The following is a 20,407-nucleotide window of genomic DNA, read 5'->3' as shown; positions in this document are numbered from 1 at the left end:
GAAGAGGTGCATTCATCGCATCGGCACTTGTCACAGTTGAGGCCCATCCAGACGTTTGGATTGTTGACACAGCCGCTACACATCACTTTTGCAGTAATCAAGACTGGTTCTGCACGTATTCAGAATTTTCAACTGAAGCGACAATGGGAGAAGGAAAGTCATGTGTTGTTGGGCGTGGAGATATATGGATCAGGATCGATGATGGAGTTAAGAACATGTTCAGGTTGAGAGGAGTAATGCATGCGCCGGGAATGAGACGTAATCTGATATCAGGTCGATTGATCGATCAAGCAGGTCATAAGTCTGTTATAGAGAAGTCAAAGTATACCGTTTATTTCCCGGATGGTAAAATAGCGTTTGAAGCGCCATTAGCGGAGGAAAATTAGTATACGGTGAAAGCTCATGTCATAGAAAATATATCTACTACTAACGACGTTCCTCAAAATCATGTAGCCAAGATAATTTTATCGGGGTAGGCCTCTGGCACAGGCGGATGGGTCACTTGAACGAGGAAGATCTTAAATATATGGCTGCGCATGACATGGTACGAGGTTTGGATTTACCACGAGGTGAGCTCGAGCTCTGTGTGCCTTGCAAGCTGGCTAAAAGTACTCGAAATACATATCCGTCAATTAAAGACATTAGAAGCAAAGAGCTCTTGGATCTTGTACATTCAGATATTTGGGGTCCAGCTCCAGTTGAGTCACTTGGCGGTGCGAGGTACTTTATCACGTTTATAGATGATAAAAGCCGTTATACGAAGGTGTATACAATGTCCCACAAGAGTGAGGCTTTCCAACGTTTCAAGGAATACAGAGCAGAAGTTGAGAAACAATCAGGAAGGAAAATAAAAGCGTTGCGAACGGATAATGGGTTGGAGTATCTGTCAGATCGGTTTACTACATATTGTAAAGAAGCAGGAATTAGACACCAACGTACAAATACATATTCGCCCCAAATGAATGGTACGGCCGAACGAACAAATAGGACGCTGTTGAATACCGTCAGAGCTATGATGGAAGATGCAGAATTACCTTATAACCTGTGGGCAGAATTAGTACGTACAGCTACATTCCTTAAAAATCGATCGAAACATTCGAAGCTTGGCAATAAAGTCCCGCTGGAACTCTGGATAAACAAGAAGCCCAGTGTGAGGTTTCTGAGGCGTATTGGATGTCTGGGATTTGTCCATATCCCACCTCAACGGAGGAAGAATAAATTTCAGAGAAGGGCGAAACCAGGAGTGATTGTTGGGTACGCCGTGCATACGATAGGGTATCGTGTGTGGTTTCCAGAGGATGGAGATGTAATAGAGTCGAAACATGTCTCAGTCGTGGAAAAGAAAATAGGAGCTGATGTTGTCAGACAAGCCCGTAGAGAAGACGGGGATATTGTATTTTGGCCAGATGAAATAACTGAATCCATTCCGAAGCAGTCTGTTGACAAAATTGTTGATGAGCCTGTAAGGGTCGTGGATGCCACCGAAAATACAGAGGGTGTAAATGAGCCCCAAGTACCAACGGGACGACAGACATGTCCTGGATTACCAGATGGGTGGTTGAGAGAAGTCCGGAGCTACAGCGGGGCAAAGAGATATTTATTTCTACGATCCTGATGGAAAGCAGATGCGGTCAAAGCCGGAAGTCGTTAGGTACATGCAGGAAAATAATTTGGATTACGATTTAAATTTATTTGACTTTTCGAAGAAAACTCCAGCAGCAACGTTAGTCTCGGGCATATCTTCTACAGACATCTCAGAAGTTTTTGAGGCAAATTGTACTGAAGTGGTTATCCCTGCAAATTATGACGAGGCTATTAAGTCGCCACAAAAGGCAAATTGGCAATGGGCTATGGATCAGGAGATGAGCGTTCTGGAGGAGAGACAGGTAGCGACAGTAGTTGAAAGACCCAATGAGAAGATTATAGGTTGCCGTTGGGTATATGCACTGAAGAAGGATCCAGCAGGAAATATCACCAGATATAAAGCGAGAATCGTAGCACAGGGTTATGGACAAGTTGAAGGAAAAGACTATGACGACGCATTTTCTCCAGTAGTCAACTTCTCGCTAATAAGACTATTTATCTCTTTATTCGTAATGAGTCTGGGCTGGGCACATTACCATTTAGACGTTACCAATGCATACTTATACGGCAGTCTTGACGATAGAGTGTACATGAAGCAGGTCCCGGGATACATCAAGAAGGATCCGAGCAAATACTGTTTGCGGTTACAAAAGGCACTGTATGGATTACGCCAGAGCGGGAGACAGTGGTTTAAGGAACTGGATCAAAGCTTCAGGGATTTGGGTTTTTCAAAGCTGATAGGAACCAATTGTGTATACTATATACCTTTAAAAGTAATTGTGCTCGTATACGTGGATGACCTAGTAGTCCTAGCCAGGGATAAAAGTCTAATACAGGAAGTTGCCGATATTTTATCCACGAAATATAAAATTAAAATGCTTGGTCCTATACGAAGTTTGTTGGGAGTGATATTTGACTTCCGAGAAGATGGAACTTTGAAGTTACAACAGACGAACTATATAGAAGAACTTGGGAAACGTTTTAAAGTACAAGTGGAGAAGTCCGTTAATCTACCAATGGTGCAGGGTATAACATTAACTAAAGCCGACTGTCCAGTTTCGGACGACGACAAAGATCAGATGAGAGACGTACCATACCAAGCGATGATTGGCTGTCTTCTGTTCGTTGCCCAACGAACTCAACCGGACATTTTATACAGCGTAATTGCCCTGTCACAGTTTAATTGTAATCCGGGGTATAATCACTGGATTCGACTCCGCAAATTGATGCAGTATGTACTGACAACAGCCGAGTATGGACTGGTTTATCAACGCAGTGAAAGTCCGCAACTAGTCATCTACAGCGATAGCGACTGGGGAGCTGATACGAATACTAGACGTTCCCACTGTGGCTACGTTACTTTCCTGGGTTCAACGCCGGTTTCATGGAGGTCATTTAAACAAAAGTCAGTGGCGCTATCAACGGCTGAGGCTGAATACGTGGGTTTAACTGAAGCAATCAAAGAACTGTTGTGGCTCCAACCGATATTGCATGAAATTGAACAATGTAATGTAAACTTTAATAAGCCTTTAGTTAACTGTGATAACCAAGCCGCTATTGCCCTCTCGAGAAATAATATAGAGAATCAACGTACAAAGCATATAGATATAAAGTTTCATTTTGTTTGGGAAAATATAGAAAAGAAAACATTTGATTTAAAATATGTAAAATCTATTAATAATGTCGCGGATATATTAACCAAAACTTTAAATAAGACATGTTTTATGAGCTGTTTAAATATGTTACAATTACGTCGTTAAACATTATCTGCCAAAGAGGGGGAGTGAAAAGATGAGGTAAAATTAAATATTAGCTTTGTCATAAAGTTGTTTAATGACGTTCACGGTCTATTTAAATTGGCCGCCATCCAAATTGATGACGTCATATTTGGCGCGGTTTTTGTTATCGCGTAGCATGCGTAGTTGACCCCAGTTTTTAGACTAGCTTACGTTTGATGCAGTTGGGTCATTGCACTCCCTCTCCCTCGAGTATGGTTGTAATTAGTTAATACTTGATATTTATTAATTTATTCGTTATGTTAAATTATAGTTTTAAATAAACACATTATGTTTTATCCTCCGTATTTATTAAACCCTACTTCACATTCTCTATTCAGTCATCAAATTATCACAATTTAATGCTAACCCTGGTTGTGTTCATTGGTTTCGGTTGCAACAACTGTTGCGATATGTACTGAATACAGCAAACTACGGACTGATTTATAATCATATTGATAATCCGCAACTGATTCTCTATAGTGACAGCGATTGGGGTGCGGATATAGACAGTAGACACTCTCATTGCGGATTTGTGGTCTACATGGGTTCAACACCAATTTCATGGAGATCGGTAAAACAACAATCTATTGCACAGTCAACAGCTGAGGCTGAATATGTAGTGCTAACATATGCACTAACTGAACTGTTATGGCTCGAGCCAATTCTTAATAACCTTGAAGACTTTAATATAAATTGTACTAAACCTTTGGTATTGTGTGATAATCAATCGGCTATTGCCCTTGCTAAAAATAACCGTGAGAATCACCGTTCAAAACATATCGACATTCGGTATCGATTCATCTGTGAAAAAGTATTTGATGACAAGATATGTAATGTGAGTTATGTGAAATCAGTTTACAATGCTGCAGATATTTTTATGAAAACCTTAACTAAATCTCTTTTCCGTCATTGCTTAACACTGTTAAATTTACGCATTTCACTTCAAATTGATATGTCATAGAGGGGGAGTGTGATAATATTAATAGATCTATGCCATAACGTCATTGGGGAAATATTTAGTATTAGTGGTTGGCAACCCTGTAAAAATCATATCGTCCCCATTCTTGTTTTTCTTTTGTAGTCTTACTCCTAACCAAGCCTTTATATCGTTCACTCTATTGTATGTAAGATGTATATTATTAACTATGCCTAATTTAACTAATTAAATAAATAAACTACTCATTATTCATAAAGAAGTTATATTTATTGAACCCATCTACAACACTTCTGACTTGCTTCTTATGTTTATTCATTGTTTTATTATAGTAACCATTTAACTCCATATTTTATTTATTTAATGTAACACTTAATCCTAATCTCAATTATTCTAATTAATTACCCCTAGACAACTTAACCATAATTTAAAATCCCCATTAGTTTACCATAATCTTTTAAGCTCCATTAAGTTGGCCCCCCCTCTCTACAATTTTAAAAACTTTCATTTTCGATCGAATGCGACCTCGATGCGACGTTATGCGAAACTAAAAAAAAAAGATGCGACATAATTGTTAAGTTGGAATAATTAAAACAAAAGGGGGGGCTAACTTAATGACAGCCCCCCCACTTTCAACTATCAACCCGGAAACACAACCAATAGAATGCGACCTCAATGCGACGTTATGCGACACCCTTACTTTCGAATGCGACATCTTAGTTAACGAGATAATCGCTTTCGTAAGTGGGGGGGCTAACTTAACGTGAGCCCCCCCCTATAACAGTTGAGGCCTCCAAACACCTTTATTCGATTGCGACCTCAATGCGACGTTATGCGACACCCTTACTTTCGAATGCGACATCTTATTTAACGAGATAATCGCTTTCGTAAGTGGGGGGGGGCTAACTTAACGCGAGCCCCCCCTATAACAGTTGAGGCCTCCAAACACCTTTATTCGATTGCGACCTCAATGCGACGTTATGCGACACCCTTACTTTCGAATGCGACATCTTAGTTAACGAGATAATCGCTTTCGTAAGTGGGGGGGCTAACTTAACGTGAGCCCCCCCCTATAACAGTTGAGGCCTCCAAACACCTTTATTCGATTGCGACCTCAATGCGACGTTATGCGACACCCTTACTTTCGAATGCGACATCTTATTTAACGAGATAATCGCTTTCGTAAGTGGGGGGGCTAACTTAACGCGAGCCCCCCCTATAACAGTTGAGGCCTCCAAACACCTTTATTCGATTGCGACCTCAATGCGACGTTATGCGACACCCTTACTTTCGAATGCGACATCTTAGTTAACGAGATAATCGCTTTCGTAAGTGGGGGGGCTAACTTAACGTGAGCCCCCCCTATAACAGTTGAGGCCTCCAAACACCTTTATTCGATTGCGACCTCAATGCGACGTTATGCGACACCCTTACTTTCGAATGCGACATCCTTACTTTCGAATGCGACATCTTAGTTAACGAGATAATCACTATCGTAAGTGGGCAGGGCTAACTTAACGCAAATGAATGGGCCGCCATGTTAAATGAATGCAAATGAATGCGACCTCATTTTAAATGAATGCAAATGAATGCGAGCTCATGTTAAATGAATGCAAATGAATGCGACCTCATTTTAAATGAATGCAAATGAATGCGACGCCATTTTAAATGAATGCAAATGAATGCGACGCCATTTTAAATGAATGCAAATGAATGCGACGCCATTTTAAATGAATGCAAATGAATGCGACGCCATTTTAAATGAATGCAAATGAATGCGACGCCATTTTAAATGAATGCAAATGAATGCGACGCCATTTTAAATGAATGCAAATGAATGCGACGCCATTTTAAATGAATGCAAATGAATGCGACGCCATTTTAAATGAATGCAAATGAATGCGACGCCATTTTAAATGAATGCAAATGAATGCGACGTCAATGCGAAGCAATGCGACACCATAATTATCGAAATAATCACCGCTATTCGAATGCGCTTTGGTCCGCGTTGACGACTTCATTTTTTTTATAGAACTTATTTTTTATATTTCGGGGGGGGGGGGCTGTCATTAAATTAGCCCCCTTTTTTCATTTGTCTATTATCTCATAACCTAATTTGTCGCATTCGTTAAAAATAGTGTCGCATTAATTCGCATTGACGTCTCTTTATATTAAGGTTAATTAAAATTATGAATTAATATGGGGGTTACTGTTAAGTTAGCCACCCCCCCACTTTCTCTATTAATTTTCTCATAAACTATTTTTCGCAATCAAAATTATATCTGTCGCATTTCTTCGCATTGCCATGTAGTGGCTATGATATTCTGTTCTGGTTGAATAACGAAATTATGGGGGCTGACGTTAATTTAGCCCCCTTTTAATTTTAATTATATCTCGATAATGGTTAAGTCACATCTCTTTCACTTGCTGTCGCATTGTGGGTGCATAAAATTGATAGAGAAATTTTCTGGGATATCAAAAAAGGGGGGGCCAACTTAATCGACCTGTGTTTCCGTATTTATATTTGATGATTCTCGATCTGGTTCAATCGATTATCTCGTTAACACGGCTGTCGCATTCGAATAGCGGTGATTATTTCGATAATTATGGTGTCGCATTGCTTCGCATTGACGTCGCATTCATTTGCATTCATTTAAAATGGCGTCGCATTCATTTGCATTCATTTAAAATGGCGTCGCATTCATTTGCATTCATTTAAAATGAGGTCGCATTCATTTGCATTCATTTAACATGGCGGCCCATTCATTTGCGTTAAGTTAGCCCTGCCCACTTACGATAGTGATTATCTCGTTAACTAAGATGTCGCATTCGAAAGTAAGGGTGTCGCATAACGTCGCATTGAGGTCGCAATCGAATAAAGGTGTTTGGAGGCCTCAACTGTTATAGGGGGGGCTCACGTTAAGTTAGCCCCCCACTTACGATAGCGATTATCTCGTTAAATAAGCTGTCGCATTCGAAAGTAAGGGTGTCGCATAACGTCGCATTGAGGTCGCAATCGAATAAAGGTGTTTGGAGGCCTCAACTGTTATAGGGGGGGCTCACGTTAAGTTAGCCCCCCCACTTACGAAAGCGATTATCTCGTTAACTAAGATGTCGCATTCGAAAGTAAGGGTGTCGCATAACGTCGCATTGAGGTCGCAATCGAATAAAGGTGTTTGGAGGCCTCAACTGTTATAGGGGGGGCTCACGTTAAGTTAGCCCCCCCACTTACGAAAGCGATTATCTAGTTAACTAAGATGTCGCATTCGAAAGTAAGGGTGTCGCATAACGTCGCATTGAGGTCGCAATCGAATAAAGGTGTTTGGAGGCCTCAACTGTTATAGGGGGGGCTCGCGTTAAGTTAGCCCCCCCACTTACGAAAGCGATTATCTCGTTAACTAAGATGTCGCATTCGAAAGTAAGGGTGTCGCATAACGTCGCATTGAGTTCGCAATCGAATAAAGGTGTTTGGAGGCCTCAACTGTTATAGGGGGGGCTCGCGTTAAGTTAGCCCCCCCACTTACGAAAGCGATTATCTCGTTAACTAAGATGTCGCATTCGAAAGTAAGGGTGTCGCATAACGTCGCATTGAGGTCGCATTCTATTGGTTGTGTTTCCGGGTTGATAGTTGAAAGTGGGGGGGCTGTCATTAAGTTAGCCCCCCCTTTTGTTTTAATTATTCCAACTTAACAATTATGTCGCATCTTTTTTTTTTAGTTTCGCATAACGTCGCATCGAGGTCGCATTCGATCGCAAATGAAAGTTTTTAAAATTGTAGAGAGGGGGGGCCAACTTAATGGAGCCAATATTTTAAAAGTGTTACACTCTAGGTTGCGATGCTAGACGGCCCATCATGATTAGCAAGAATGAAGTAGGTGTGGCGCTACATGCCCCCAACACGAGAGCAAAGCTGTTATCATTTTATGTTGTTTGGTAATTAATACACTCGATTATTAATAAAACATTTAATATAAAAAGAAAACTAACTGAGTTACATAAATACAACGTCCTGCGACAGGATTCATGACCAGCCACTCTGAAGTAAGATCTCAGGGAAAAGAAAACTTTTTTAACTTTACGGTGCTGCCAAACGAGTGATAAGGAAACTAATGACGTAATACTTTTATGACGTAAGGTGACGGTGGAAGATTTAAATGACAAATAAACTATTCCAACAAAAGCGAATGTGCGGCACCGTTTGGCAAGTTGGCAACACTTAGTTTATGCTTAATTTTGACACAGATATGTTCAGTACATATCGTTTTAAGTATCCAAAAATCATTCAAAAAATGGACAAGCGTTGGTGTGTTGGTATTTTGCCCCATCGCTTATTCTACTTCACCTACAACAATTAAGCAGGCCGAATTTTAGAACTAAGTAATGATAAAAAAACGTTTATTTTATAAAATTAAAATCTCCTTGAATTTTCATTTCTGCAAAATAATTTTGAATCTAAAATAAAAAAAAACTAAAAATTGGACATGCGTTGGTGTGTTGTGTTGATATTTTTCCATAATTTTATTAAAGGTAGAATTTTGATAATGATGTCTTACAAGGAGACATCCCGAAGTGTAACCCACCGATTTTGTTCAAACTCGGGGGATTGGTAGACATTCATGAATCATGAAAAATCATAAAGGGAATTTATTCAATGGGCAACCGTTTTGCCATGGCAACGAAAAATGTTTTTGATAATACAAAATATTAAATTTTCCCATTGAAAATAACATGGGATTTTGACCTCAAATTGATCAAAAGTTGATCAATTTTTATGTTTTTATTGTCAAGCTTTATTTTTTTTTATTTTTTGGGCATTTTCAAAATTTTGAAATTTTGGGAAAATTTCCATGTTGTCAAAAACATTTTTTGTTGCCATGGCAAAACGGTTGCCCATTGAATAAATTCACTTTAGGATTTTTCATCATACATGAACGTCTACCAATCCCCCGAGTTTGAACAAAATCGGTGGGTTACATTTCGGGATGTCTCCTTGTTAGTGTTCTTCATAAGGCTTGCAACGATTTTTTGTGAAAATTTTTTGCTACTATTTTTTCCCGGATTCCTAGCTTTCTCTAGAAGCGACCAATATAAACATCTACACACAAATGGCGTTCATAATAGGCACCCAAGAAATGCAGGGAAGCCTACCCATTCATTTAAAAACTTCCAATTTGCTACTGAATATTTATTTTTCAAGTTAAATCGTCATGACCATTATCTATTTACATAGCCAATACAAAAATCTAATACACCATAAATACTCAACTCTGACACTATCTCTCTAATATATTTTATGAAGTTATTTTATTTATTTATTTATTTATATATATCCATAAGCGTAATGATTACAAACAATTAGCATAATAGTGAAAAACTAAAAAAAGTTTCTTTCTGAACTGTCAATTACATTGCATGGATTAAAAAAACTTACCTAATTTTACTTCAGCATTGTCTGTAAGTAACACATTTTGACCCTTAATATCTCTGTGAATAATCTTGTTCGCATGAAGGTGACTAAGCCCCTGAAATTAAATAAAATTAGTTATTAAAAACAAAAAGTAACTTAAACAGATAGGTAACTAAATCAATTGGCTTGTAAGAATTATATCTTTATTAATTATGTTTTTAATTTCTCATTAAAAAGTGAAGAAAAGGAATATTTGGGTCCAGTAGTTTACTTGTTCAAGATGGTACCATAGATTTCCTTAATATTACACAGTCAGGTATTATTAATTATTTATCTCCTTTGGACAGCCCAGTACAGTTAGATAAATATTTCAGAAAGAGGTAGGAACACAAGGTCCTACAATTTCTGGCCCCATAAGTCACAGAAAACATGAAATTACTTTATAAACTATCCAAATTCCAATATTATACTACCTTCAATGACTTTCATAATGCATTTTTTCAACACATTGCTGGAGATTATCTAGTATACCATTATTATTAGCAGAAGTTTTAAATATATCTCTTACAAGATAAGCATGTGTCCTAGGCATCACGCCTGAAAATTTACTGCAAAATTTTTTTCCAAACTTGTAAAATGTTAAAATTTCACTGCATAGCAATAAGTACTAATTAATAGTTAATTTCCATGTGTTACTCGCTATTTGATTAATTTTGACCAGCATTATGTTTTCTTCAAAAAGCATTTTGAAAAATGAGCAGGAGCCCAGGCGAATAACATTAAATCTATTGGAAGATAAAGAGCTCTCATATACACTTCTGTTATTACCAAAAAGTGTGTTCATTGGCTTAAAAATTCATTTCGAACTGTCCAAACAAAAAGAATATACCCAATTTAAAAAACTTAGTTCCATGTAAAAAACCGTGTACCTAACCTAAGTAGTTTATTTTATAAAGTAACGCAGTTTTCTTAAAGCTATTATGTCAATGTATTCTACTCTTATAATTCTACACGAATGTGTTCAAGTCACAAGGAGCTTTCGATCATATGATGCCCTTACATATAACTTAACAAAGTCAAAAGAACAACATTTAATACTTATTATATTTAGGGATGCACCGATAAATCAGCCTATTTTTCTAATATCGATATCAGATTAAACAAAACTGATATTGGGCCCATACTGGTTTTAGAAAAATATTTTCAGGAAAAACTTTAAAATAAAAAAATTATTGATGAGCTAGCTACTTGAGTTGTGATAGAAAATATGTAAAACGTAAAATGAAAAGATACATTCGGATATTTTCTTGAAAAATTAGAATAAAATGGTATGACAGTGCACTGAACCATCTTTTATAATGATTTTTTCATATATACTACTTTTATGATAGATAACTTTGTTTATATCAGCCGATACGTCAGCCAATATTATCGGCCACGAATAGCAGATAGATCAGCTGTACCCATATCGGTACATCCCTAATTGTATTGTATAGAAACATCTATTATACTGGTCTAAAATAACAATCATTATCTACATAAAAAGATTTAAGTAAACATACCCGGAGGATCTCTCTGCAAACATATGCAATCCACTCCTCTTTGAGAGATTGTCCTTTCGTTGCTGTCAAAAAAATTCATAAAAATTATCCATCAAGGGTTTTTAGTTCATCCATATAACACTTAAGTGAGCGTAAACATAGTTTCGATAATAACTTTATGTTTAGCCTAAAGGTTTTTCTTTTTTCTAAACTAGTGAAATTTTATTTTCACTACCTTATAACAAAAGTCACCAAGTTAAGGTGTGACTTAAGCTGTCTTAGCTTTCAAATTTTATTTGGTGTAATAAGGCAGTTATTAGTGGCGTGGTTAAGTGGTTCGTACTCTCCACTATCAGCAAGAGGAGCTGGGTTTAATCCCAGCTTGTGGGACTGGGTGAAAACTCTGAACTACATACTCCTGCGTTGAGTTTAAGTTAGCTCCCTACTGGCTAGAGGGGTTTTTTACTGAACTTCAGTTCCCCCTTTCCATAAAAACTAGCTGGAGTTAATGGTAACAGTAAGTGTAGGGAGCTAAAAAGGCTTGCCACCACCATCCTGCACAATTTAACCAGGTAATTTGGCTTCATGAGTCACTAGTTGACTTAGGCCGGTGTGTTTCCTTGGGTATTAGCTAATAAATATTCCTAATAATAATTGAATTTCAAAATCAACTCAAGGCTTAAAACTTGGCAATAAATATATACAACAGTTTACAACCAAGAAAGAAAACTTACACTTAATTAGATCTGTTATGGATCCGGCACCACAATACTCCATGACAAGCTGCAAAAGATGTGTGAAAGTCAAAAAAAAAGTGGTACTTAAATAGTGTAGTAAAAATACAAAAATATACCCATAGTTTGTCATCCTTGCCAGGTGGACTCTTTTGAATAAATGCTCCATAATACGTGGCAATATTACGATGATGCGAGTACTACAAAAGAATATAAGTATGAAATTTAGCATTTTTGATTTCATTTATATTAGCAGCTTATAGTCTAACTTTAGACAAAACCCATGTATATTCACAATATGTTCATAAAACTTCTATTTCAAAGATCAATTGATTTGCTTAAATGGAATATATTTTATATGGTAAAATCATCTGCTAACACACTACCACGAATTTGTGGTGTAATCAGTTACTGCTAGCTTCTTGTGATCCGCCATAAAAATGAAACTTCAAGGTCCCTTTTAAGTTACTGGACAAATATTATAAGTTCAGACTTTTGCTATTTCAATATCAAAATTTTTTTTTAACATTTAACAAGTTAATTTTTTTTTTTGCTAAACGAAAATTTATTTATTTATTAACACTATTGGGGGTCCCTAAAAACATTCAGACCTTAAAAAATATTGAAATAATATTATAATTTAAAAAAAAACAATTTCGAAGATGGGTTGGCCCCCTAACCTTGGGGTTAGGGGGCCCCTGTGCCATGGCATATGCCTTAATACGGCCCCGATTCTGTAAAAATTGTGCATAACTTCAATAATGTGAAGCAAATATAATTACCTTCTTTAGAACATTAATTTCAAGTTTAATTTCTTCTTCTTCATCTTCAGTAACATCCATGATTTTTATGGCGGCTAGTTGACCAGTTTTTGTGTGCCTTCCCTATGGAATAAAGAAATTAATGTGTACTTGCTTTTTACTTTTCAGATATTACAACTTCGAACCCAGACAAGTCAATTTATTTGGAGATTATAGTTATCAAAAATACTGTTCTAACAATGTAGATTCTGTTGTACCACTTTAAAAATAACACTGGTAATTTCAGTCAGTTTACTTAAATTATAACTTCATTTTAAAAAAAATTACTAAAATCATTATAATTCCCCAGTATGAAGTTTTTTAAATTTCCAAACTATTCAATACTTAAATTACTATTTGTTCAGTTAACTCAATTCAAGATTGTTCCAGTAAAAACTACCAGCAAATTATTTTTTTTTTAAACAAGCAATTTCGTATTTGACAAGTCTGTAAAAAAATATGTTTGATTAAAAATAACCAAACCAAACTTTGGCAGGAAAATGTTTTTACCAAAAAACCAGCTAAACATTCTGGGAATTTGTTCATGCATTTTAAATTGGTTGTAACGTATTTTACTCTCCCTGAACTTATAATGATAACTCTGGCATTTGGTGTCGCCAAAAACTAATCTCAATTATTCTAATAAATTAACCCTAGACAACTTAACCATAATTTAAAATCACCATTACTTTACCAAAATATTTTAAAGTATTACATGGTTTTAATTTAAATTTATTCATTCATTCATAAAGAGGGCCTATAATACGCCTAAGCCAATAGAAGCTTCTGTTGCGCCCTCTAAAACGAAAAACAAAAATACACCAACAATAAATTATCATTATCATATACAATACAATGATAAGGAACAATAGGAATTAGTTAATTATCCTTAACCCATCTATTAGTTTGACATGAAAAGAGCCCTTTGATTGACTGTTGAGGATATCTTGAGGCAGTCGCTTAGAGCTTGGATTGCGAGGTGATTTTGTCGCAAGGCGGAGTGTACACACGGCTTGAAAAGTTTTGCAGAATGACTGCGCATGCGGGTGGTATTATTCAGTGTAAAAAACTTTGAAAAGTTTAGGGAAACATTGCCTATCAAATGTCAAAAATATATACAAGGTCATTAACTCTATGAAAGTCAACTGGGTCAAGAAAATTAATTGAAGAGTTATGGTCATGTGGGTGAAAAACCAAGGCCAGGCGTCAACTTAGTTAACTGGTTATGGGCTTTTGATAGGAGTTAACGGTTACCAGTGAGTGAGGGATACCAGATGACAGAGCCATAGTCGATAGAGGGAAGGATTAGAGCATTGTAGGGTCTATGAGCGGTAAAAGAAATTAATTAATTTAATTAAAAAACTAATTTTTTCAGTAAATTTAAAATCTACTTCGTGACCTTTAACATCTCATAAATAAAATTGAAAATATCTAAATATATCCATTAACTTTAGTGTTAAATTAAATTTAACTTCAATAAAAACATACTAAATCTTCAAAAAAAATTTAATTTATATTGAAGTTCAATTGCGGTGTGCGGTAGAGAAGTGTTTAGCACTATCGAAAGCTCTGAAAATTTTATAGAAAAAATAGGAATTTTAGAGGCAAAATATAGGAAAATTATAGGAACTGAAAAAGGAAAATTATAGGAAAATATTGGAAATGAAAAAGGAAATTATAGGAAACTAAATAGGCGAATTATAGGAAAAATAATAATAATAATAATAAAAGGCTTTATTGGACGTCTCTTTCAGAAAAAAATCTGATTTACAAAGAGGTCCCGAGTATTAATTTAAAAAATAAAATAAAAATAAAATAAGGAATTTAAACTCTGAAATATAGTCTCAATACAATTATATGTCCATGCTAATAATATATTTTGTCACATCTTCCCTGAATTGTTTAAAATAAGGTAACAGGCCTTTCTAAAATAAAGGTACCCTTACTTAACTTGTTTTATGTTCCCACCATTCCGTTATGACATAAAAACAAGTTAAGAAAGTGTACCTTTTTTTTAGAAAGGAAATACCATTTGTAATAATGTCACGAAATACTTAGAAGTTGAGTTCAGTTTATGCTTAAAAACAAGGTAGCTCGTCGAATTTACTCTAATGTCCGGGGATTTTCATAGTAAAACGTCATTGATACATCACAAGTGACGCAGCAGCAACATCAAAACCAGAAGGCCAATGTTACTTTATAGGAAGGTCTATTATTGCATATCAGTATACTTTAACTCAAATCACCTAGAATATATTGATAGAATATTTCAAGATTTTGCTCGAAAGGGGCAGTCTTTTCATTAGATGTTCTATGACATGTACAAAAAAGTTCTTTTATTTTCAAAAGACCGTTAAATTATAGGAAAATAAGTTAAAATAACAGAATTTGTAGGAAGGCATTAAAAATATAGGAAATATAGGAAGTCTGGTCACCCTGCAAGAGGAGCCAGGTATGATGCTAACTTGTGGCACTGACTGAAAAACTGATTCTTCAGCGTTAAGTTTACAACTCCTCTCCCCACTCGTTTAAGGGTTTTCGCCGATCAAGTTCTTCAGTTACCACTTTACATAAAACCTTTTTAGGTTAATAGTAATAGTAAGTGTTACCACGAGTAGCAAAACCTCTAGCTAAGCCACTGCTTTTACACCATGTAGCCTGGCAACCTGGAATAATGGCATTAGAAGTCACTGACTTGGGCCTTATTAGTATTTTATAATAATAATCAGCTAGGCTAATACCCCAGGCACCACCTTAAACCTAAGTCATCGAGCAACTTTTAATGAAGTAAATTTGGCTTCTTTAAGAAGTTTTATCAAATGAAAAAAAGCACATTGTTGATTTTATAAAATGTCTTTACGCTTGCCCAACTTGTTGAAATGTTGCCCTGGAATAGTTCAGCCAATGCCTAAGAATGAGTTCATAAACTCTTTAATGGGAGAGAAAACAGATCCACAGCTGAAGCGGGAAGGCAACATTTCAACAAGATCGCCAAGGTTATTTTATAAAAAGAACTATTAAGAGCTAAATAATAATTTTTCCCTTAACTTAACAAATTTAAAACTTTTAGAGCAGTAATCACAAGAATGTTTGGTTCTTCTTCCACTAATTGCATTGACCTACCTTGTAAACCTGTCCATATGTTCCTGTTCCAACAACTTCTATCAGTTCAAATATCCCAGCAGGGTCCTAAGAATTAAAAAAAAAGTCAACTCAAAATCAGCTTTGAAATTTAATTAAAATCAATAGGCAGGTAAATGCCATTTTTGGTTTTTTTGTTTCCAGTCACTTACCACTGATTATGATGATAACTTAGATACTTAAGTAGATTAATAATTATCCTTTTGATAAAATTTAAGAATTTGAAATGTTTAATGCATAATATCCAGATGGGTTCGTTGCTTACTCAATATCCCATGAAGGGCCACTGATCCCTGTCAAATTACAAATTTCCCAAAAAAATGTGTTGCTTTAAATTTTGGATTTCATGGATATTCTGAGCATTTTCCAATCTTCAGCAGCACTAGGAGGCCATAGGGGTAGTATGATTTTCGAACCTTATCTGCACTATTGTATTTAAAAAATGCTCAACTTTTTTAAATAAAAAAGCGCCCTTATTGTAGTAGAGTGAGGAAATTTCATTACAAAGATACAACTGTCTCTATTAACTATCAACCTTTACTTCATATAAAGAAGTATTGGATAGCTAGACTGTAGAGTTAAAATCAAGCAAGTCATGATACTTAAGAAAGAACCTTGAAATATGAATTAACAAGTATACCTACATCAAACTGACTCATTACTTAATTTTGTTATAACTTTCACCCTTTCTATAATGTAGATTACTGTTATTATTCTAGATTGAAAGCAAAAAGATTATTTTTCCACTTGCTTGAAATTTGCTCTTAAATAGCAGTGTGTGTCATCCCCCTTTTCCACTATAATGCTCTGCTTTAGAGCCATGGTCTACATCATGCTTACATGTCACATAAATACCACCTTAACAACAAGCAGTGTTTTGAATTTTTTACCGCAAAATAAATATTATAGATTTTAAAATTCTTGGTGATACTTTATTAATTTAAGAATTTTGCCTTTATATGCATATACATAAAATATTAAGGCAGCATCTTCTCCATACAAAGATTATCTGAAATCACTAGTAAAACATATGCATGTAATTTTCCTATTAGTTTTTGAATTGTTATAGACAGATGTAAAATTTTAGGAATTAAATACTTTAATCAGAAGTTTAACTTCAATACTATAATAATAATAACTTCAATACTAGGGTAAAATTTAAATTAACACAGAAAATCCACCTTTAAACCTCTTAGCTTCAATTCAGAGCTTACTGAAAAATGTATTACCGTTAAAATCAGATTTTAGTACTAATTAAAATTGATAAGTTCATCTCAGTCATGAATATTAATAAGATTTAAATGATATCTGAAATTCGTAAACAATGCACTTAGAAAGTGACAATCTTGGTACAATTTGACAGTTTCATATAAGAACATTTCATTATAAATTCAAAGATCATAAAACTAATTTCTTTTAATTTTAGAACTTTTGAAATCTGTTAATTTAGCATACTTTAGTAAGTTGATTTTCCAATTGCACAGTTAAATTATTTTTAAGATACTGGGCCTAGGTTTTAAGGTTTGGTCACATAGGCTTGGTCTGCACCTGAGTCATATCTTGAGAACCCAGTCATTCATTGTTATCAGTTTAGGAAAATATTATCCAAGTATAGTAATCCAAAGGTATAACCACATTGTTAATGATGAAAGGAATTTAGTAGAGGCAAAGCAAGGCATAATTACCTTTAAACTGTTCAAATCTATATCATCAAGGCTGCAATTAACACTGGGCTGAGTCAACGCCATTTCGGTGAATTTACAGTATTGTTATTTTACTGTTTGGACTTAATAAATTCACTTTCCACTTGTAAAACCTGTAAAAGCTATTGATAACATATCCAAATACTATTATCGAAATAAACCTACGTTAATATTTGGTAAAATTATCATAATAAACACAAGGGGTCTGTTAAGCCTACAAATATTTCAGTGAAAGTTTAGGACCGTCAATTAACAGGACTGTCAATTTCTAAATAAGAAATACCAACATAAAATTTTTACCAATGAACTGGACCCTGCGGCGTAAAGAGGCGAGCGAGTCACATTCGGGGAATTTTGGCCAGCTCTATCCTAATTTTTCCGAGACACTTTTAACAAAAAGTTTCTTGGAATTTCTTTTAAAAAATATTTCAAAAAGTCATTAACATATTCAATGGACTTCAGTTTTCTTTAAACTGCTCTGACTGAAAATTATGGCGTGGGCTAACGGCTAATGACAGCAGATATCGGAGTGAAAGAGCAATAGAATTGGGAGCACGATTTGATTAAAAGATATTTTTGAGTGGAAATGGAGGAAAAGTGTCAATTTATAAAGTTTTATTATATTATAATAATGTGTATAATTTTAACAGTTCTGTAGATCAGGGGTCTCAGCGATCCTATTATTCAGAAATCTTCCTATAAAATCCTATCATTCCATTTTTATCCTATCATTCCATTTTTATCCTATCATTCCATTATGTATCCATTTTGCGACCGAAAAATATCGCTATGCCCCCTTTGAAATCTAGATAGGTAGTAGGGCCAAGGATTCTAAATGGAATGGAATCAGCTGTGGCGCTAAAAGAGACGATATTAGTTTTCCCTCATCGTTATTCGTAAATTTGACTTTATAAATAATGATTGACTACAATCCCTCCACGTATTAAGTTTCTTGCCCCACAGACTTTGGTCTTTCTTATGCCACTGTAAAGCGTTATCTTAATAGATTATCCATTAGTAAATCCCCTGGGCCTGATGATCTTCATCCCCGTCTTCTCAAAGAGGGCGCTGCCATTCTTGCATCCCCTCTATTATCGATATTTGCACTCTCTATTGCGTCGGGTCGGCTACCGTGCATTTGGAAACAAGCAAATGTCACTGCCATCAAAAAGTCCCCCAATTCTTGCTCGGTAGACAATTTTCGAGCTATAAGTTTGACCTGTCTCCCCAGTAAAGAGCTCGAAACACATGCTCGTGACACTCTTGTGTCTTTCCTTTCAAAACGGTCGTTCTTTTCAAATGACCAACATGGCTTTCTCCTTCGACGCTCCTGCTTCACGAATCTGCTCTCGACTATGGAGGCTGTCACGCGCTGTCTTGATAATGGGGACGCCATTGACCTTATCTACTTAGACCTACGGAAAGCATTTGACACAGTCCCCAACTCCCTACTTATTCGCAAATTGGAGTTCTTAGAGGTTCCCCCAATCATTGTTAACTGGAGTGCTGATTTCCTAAGTAATAGGTCTCAGCGTGTTGTTCTTCATGGCGTCACCTCGTCCTGGTGCTCGGTCACTAGTGGCGTTCCCCAGGGGTCTGTTTTGGGCCCCACACTTTTTGTCATTTTTGTCAATGATCTCCCCCTTGTGGTCAAGGAGTCGTTTTTGAAACTTTTTGCTGATGACAGCAAGGTTGGCCGTGGAATTACCTCGGTGTCTGATGCTCTTTTACTTCAATCCGATGTCAATGCATTGGATTATTGAGTGGGCTCGAACGGTATCAGTTTCAACTCCACCAAATCATTAGTTCTGCATTGTGGGAGTAACAACCCCCTCTTCCAGTATCGTCTTGGTGGCAGACTAATCGAATCTCAAAATATCATTCGTGATTTGGGGGTGATGCTCTCGGGCAGAATGTTGGGGGACACTCACAGCAAAGCTGCTTCAGCCCGGGGAATGAGAGCCCTTTATCTATTAAGGCGCTCTTTCTCTTTCTTTAGTGCTAAATCGTTTAAGATTTTGTATAGTGCTTATGTCCGTCCTCATCTCGACAATTGCTCGAGTATTTGGTCTCCTCACCTTGTTAAAGACGTTGATAGATTGGAAAGGGGACAGAGGAAAGCCACGAAACTTGTCCCGGGTTTGCGTACCCTCCCTTATCCTAACCGCCTTAAGCGCCTGGGCCTTTTAACCCTTTCTGATCGCCGCCTTCGTACTGACCTCATTGAAACTTTTAAGATTGTCCATGGTTACTATGACTTGATGGCCGACCAGTTCTTTACAATTAACCCCTGTAGCACACGGGAGTCGGTTACGGGTCAGTCTTTGGTCGAAAAGTCGGTTTTAGGTTCATGACCAAAAACCGACCCAAAAAGGTTTAATCTTTTTCGAATAAAAAAATATATGTACGTTTTTCAGACTTTTCTTAGTCAGGGTGGTGATCACTGTAATACACGGGAGTCGCTTACGGGTCGGTCTTGGGTTGAAAAGTCGTTTAAGGTGTATGACCAAAAGCCGACCTAAAAAGTCTTAATCTTTAAAAAAAATATATGTACGTATTTCAGACTTTTCTTAGTCAGGGTGCCGACCGAAATTTATAGTGCAATTTCCGACTTAAAAAAGATCTTAAGTACACTGTTTTCTGATAATTGAGATTTTGGGCATCTTATCGGTTTCATGAACCCAAAATATTACCAAAAATACTGTGCTAACTTTTTGAATACGTATATATATAAACGATTAAATCAATAAAATATACAGTGCTAGCTTGTAATATTTTGTTTATT

The 20,407-nt window shown here is 36.1% G+C and overlaps 1 protein-coding gene across 8 annotated transcripts in view; it reads right to left on the bottom strand.

Moving 5' to 3' along the window:
* Positions 1 to 17,866, bottom strand: part of msn (serine/threonine-protein kinase msn) — a 79,325-nt gene extending 61,459 nt beyond the window's left edge. For all 8 annotated transcript variants that reach the window (XM_090181461.1, XM_090181463.1, XM_090181465.1 and 5 more), the window contains exons 1-7: positions 17,605 to 17,866; positions 15,902 to 15,967; positions 12,761 to 12,862; positions 12,098 to 12,178; positions 11,979 to 12,027; positions 11,266 to 11,327; positions 9,728 to 9,818 (exon numbers count right to left, since the gene is read on the bottom strand). In XM_090181461.1, the coding sequence (XP_090037587.1) occupies positions 9,728 to 9,818; positions 11,266 to 11,327; positions 11,979 to 12,027; positions 12,098 to 12,178; positions 12,761 to 12,862; positions 15,902 to 15,967; positions 17,605 to 17,667 (514 nt within the window). In that variant the 5' untranslated portion in view covers positions 17,668 to 17,866. The remainder of the gene's footprint in view (positions 1 to 9,727; positions 9,819 to 11,265; positions 11,328 to 11,978; positions 12,028 to 12,097; positions 12,179 to 12,760; positions 12,863 to 15,901; positions 15,968 to 17,604) is intronic.
* Positions 17,867 to 20,407: the final 2,541 nt, after the last annotated feature.

This window comes from Leiobunum rupestre, chromosome 7, assembly GCF_980474605.1.
Source record: "Leiobunum rupestre chromosome 7, qqLeiRupe1.1.hap1, whole genome shotgun sequence".
NCBI classification, from domain to species: domain Eukaryota; kingdom Metazoa; phylum Arthropoda; class Arachnida; order Opiliones; family Sclerosomatidae; genus Leiobunum; species Leiobunum rupestre.
The sequence above is the reverse complement of the archived record's forward strand: the minus strand, read 5'-3'. Positions and strand labels throughout refer to the sequence as shown.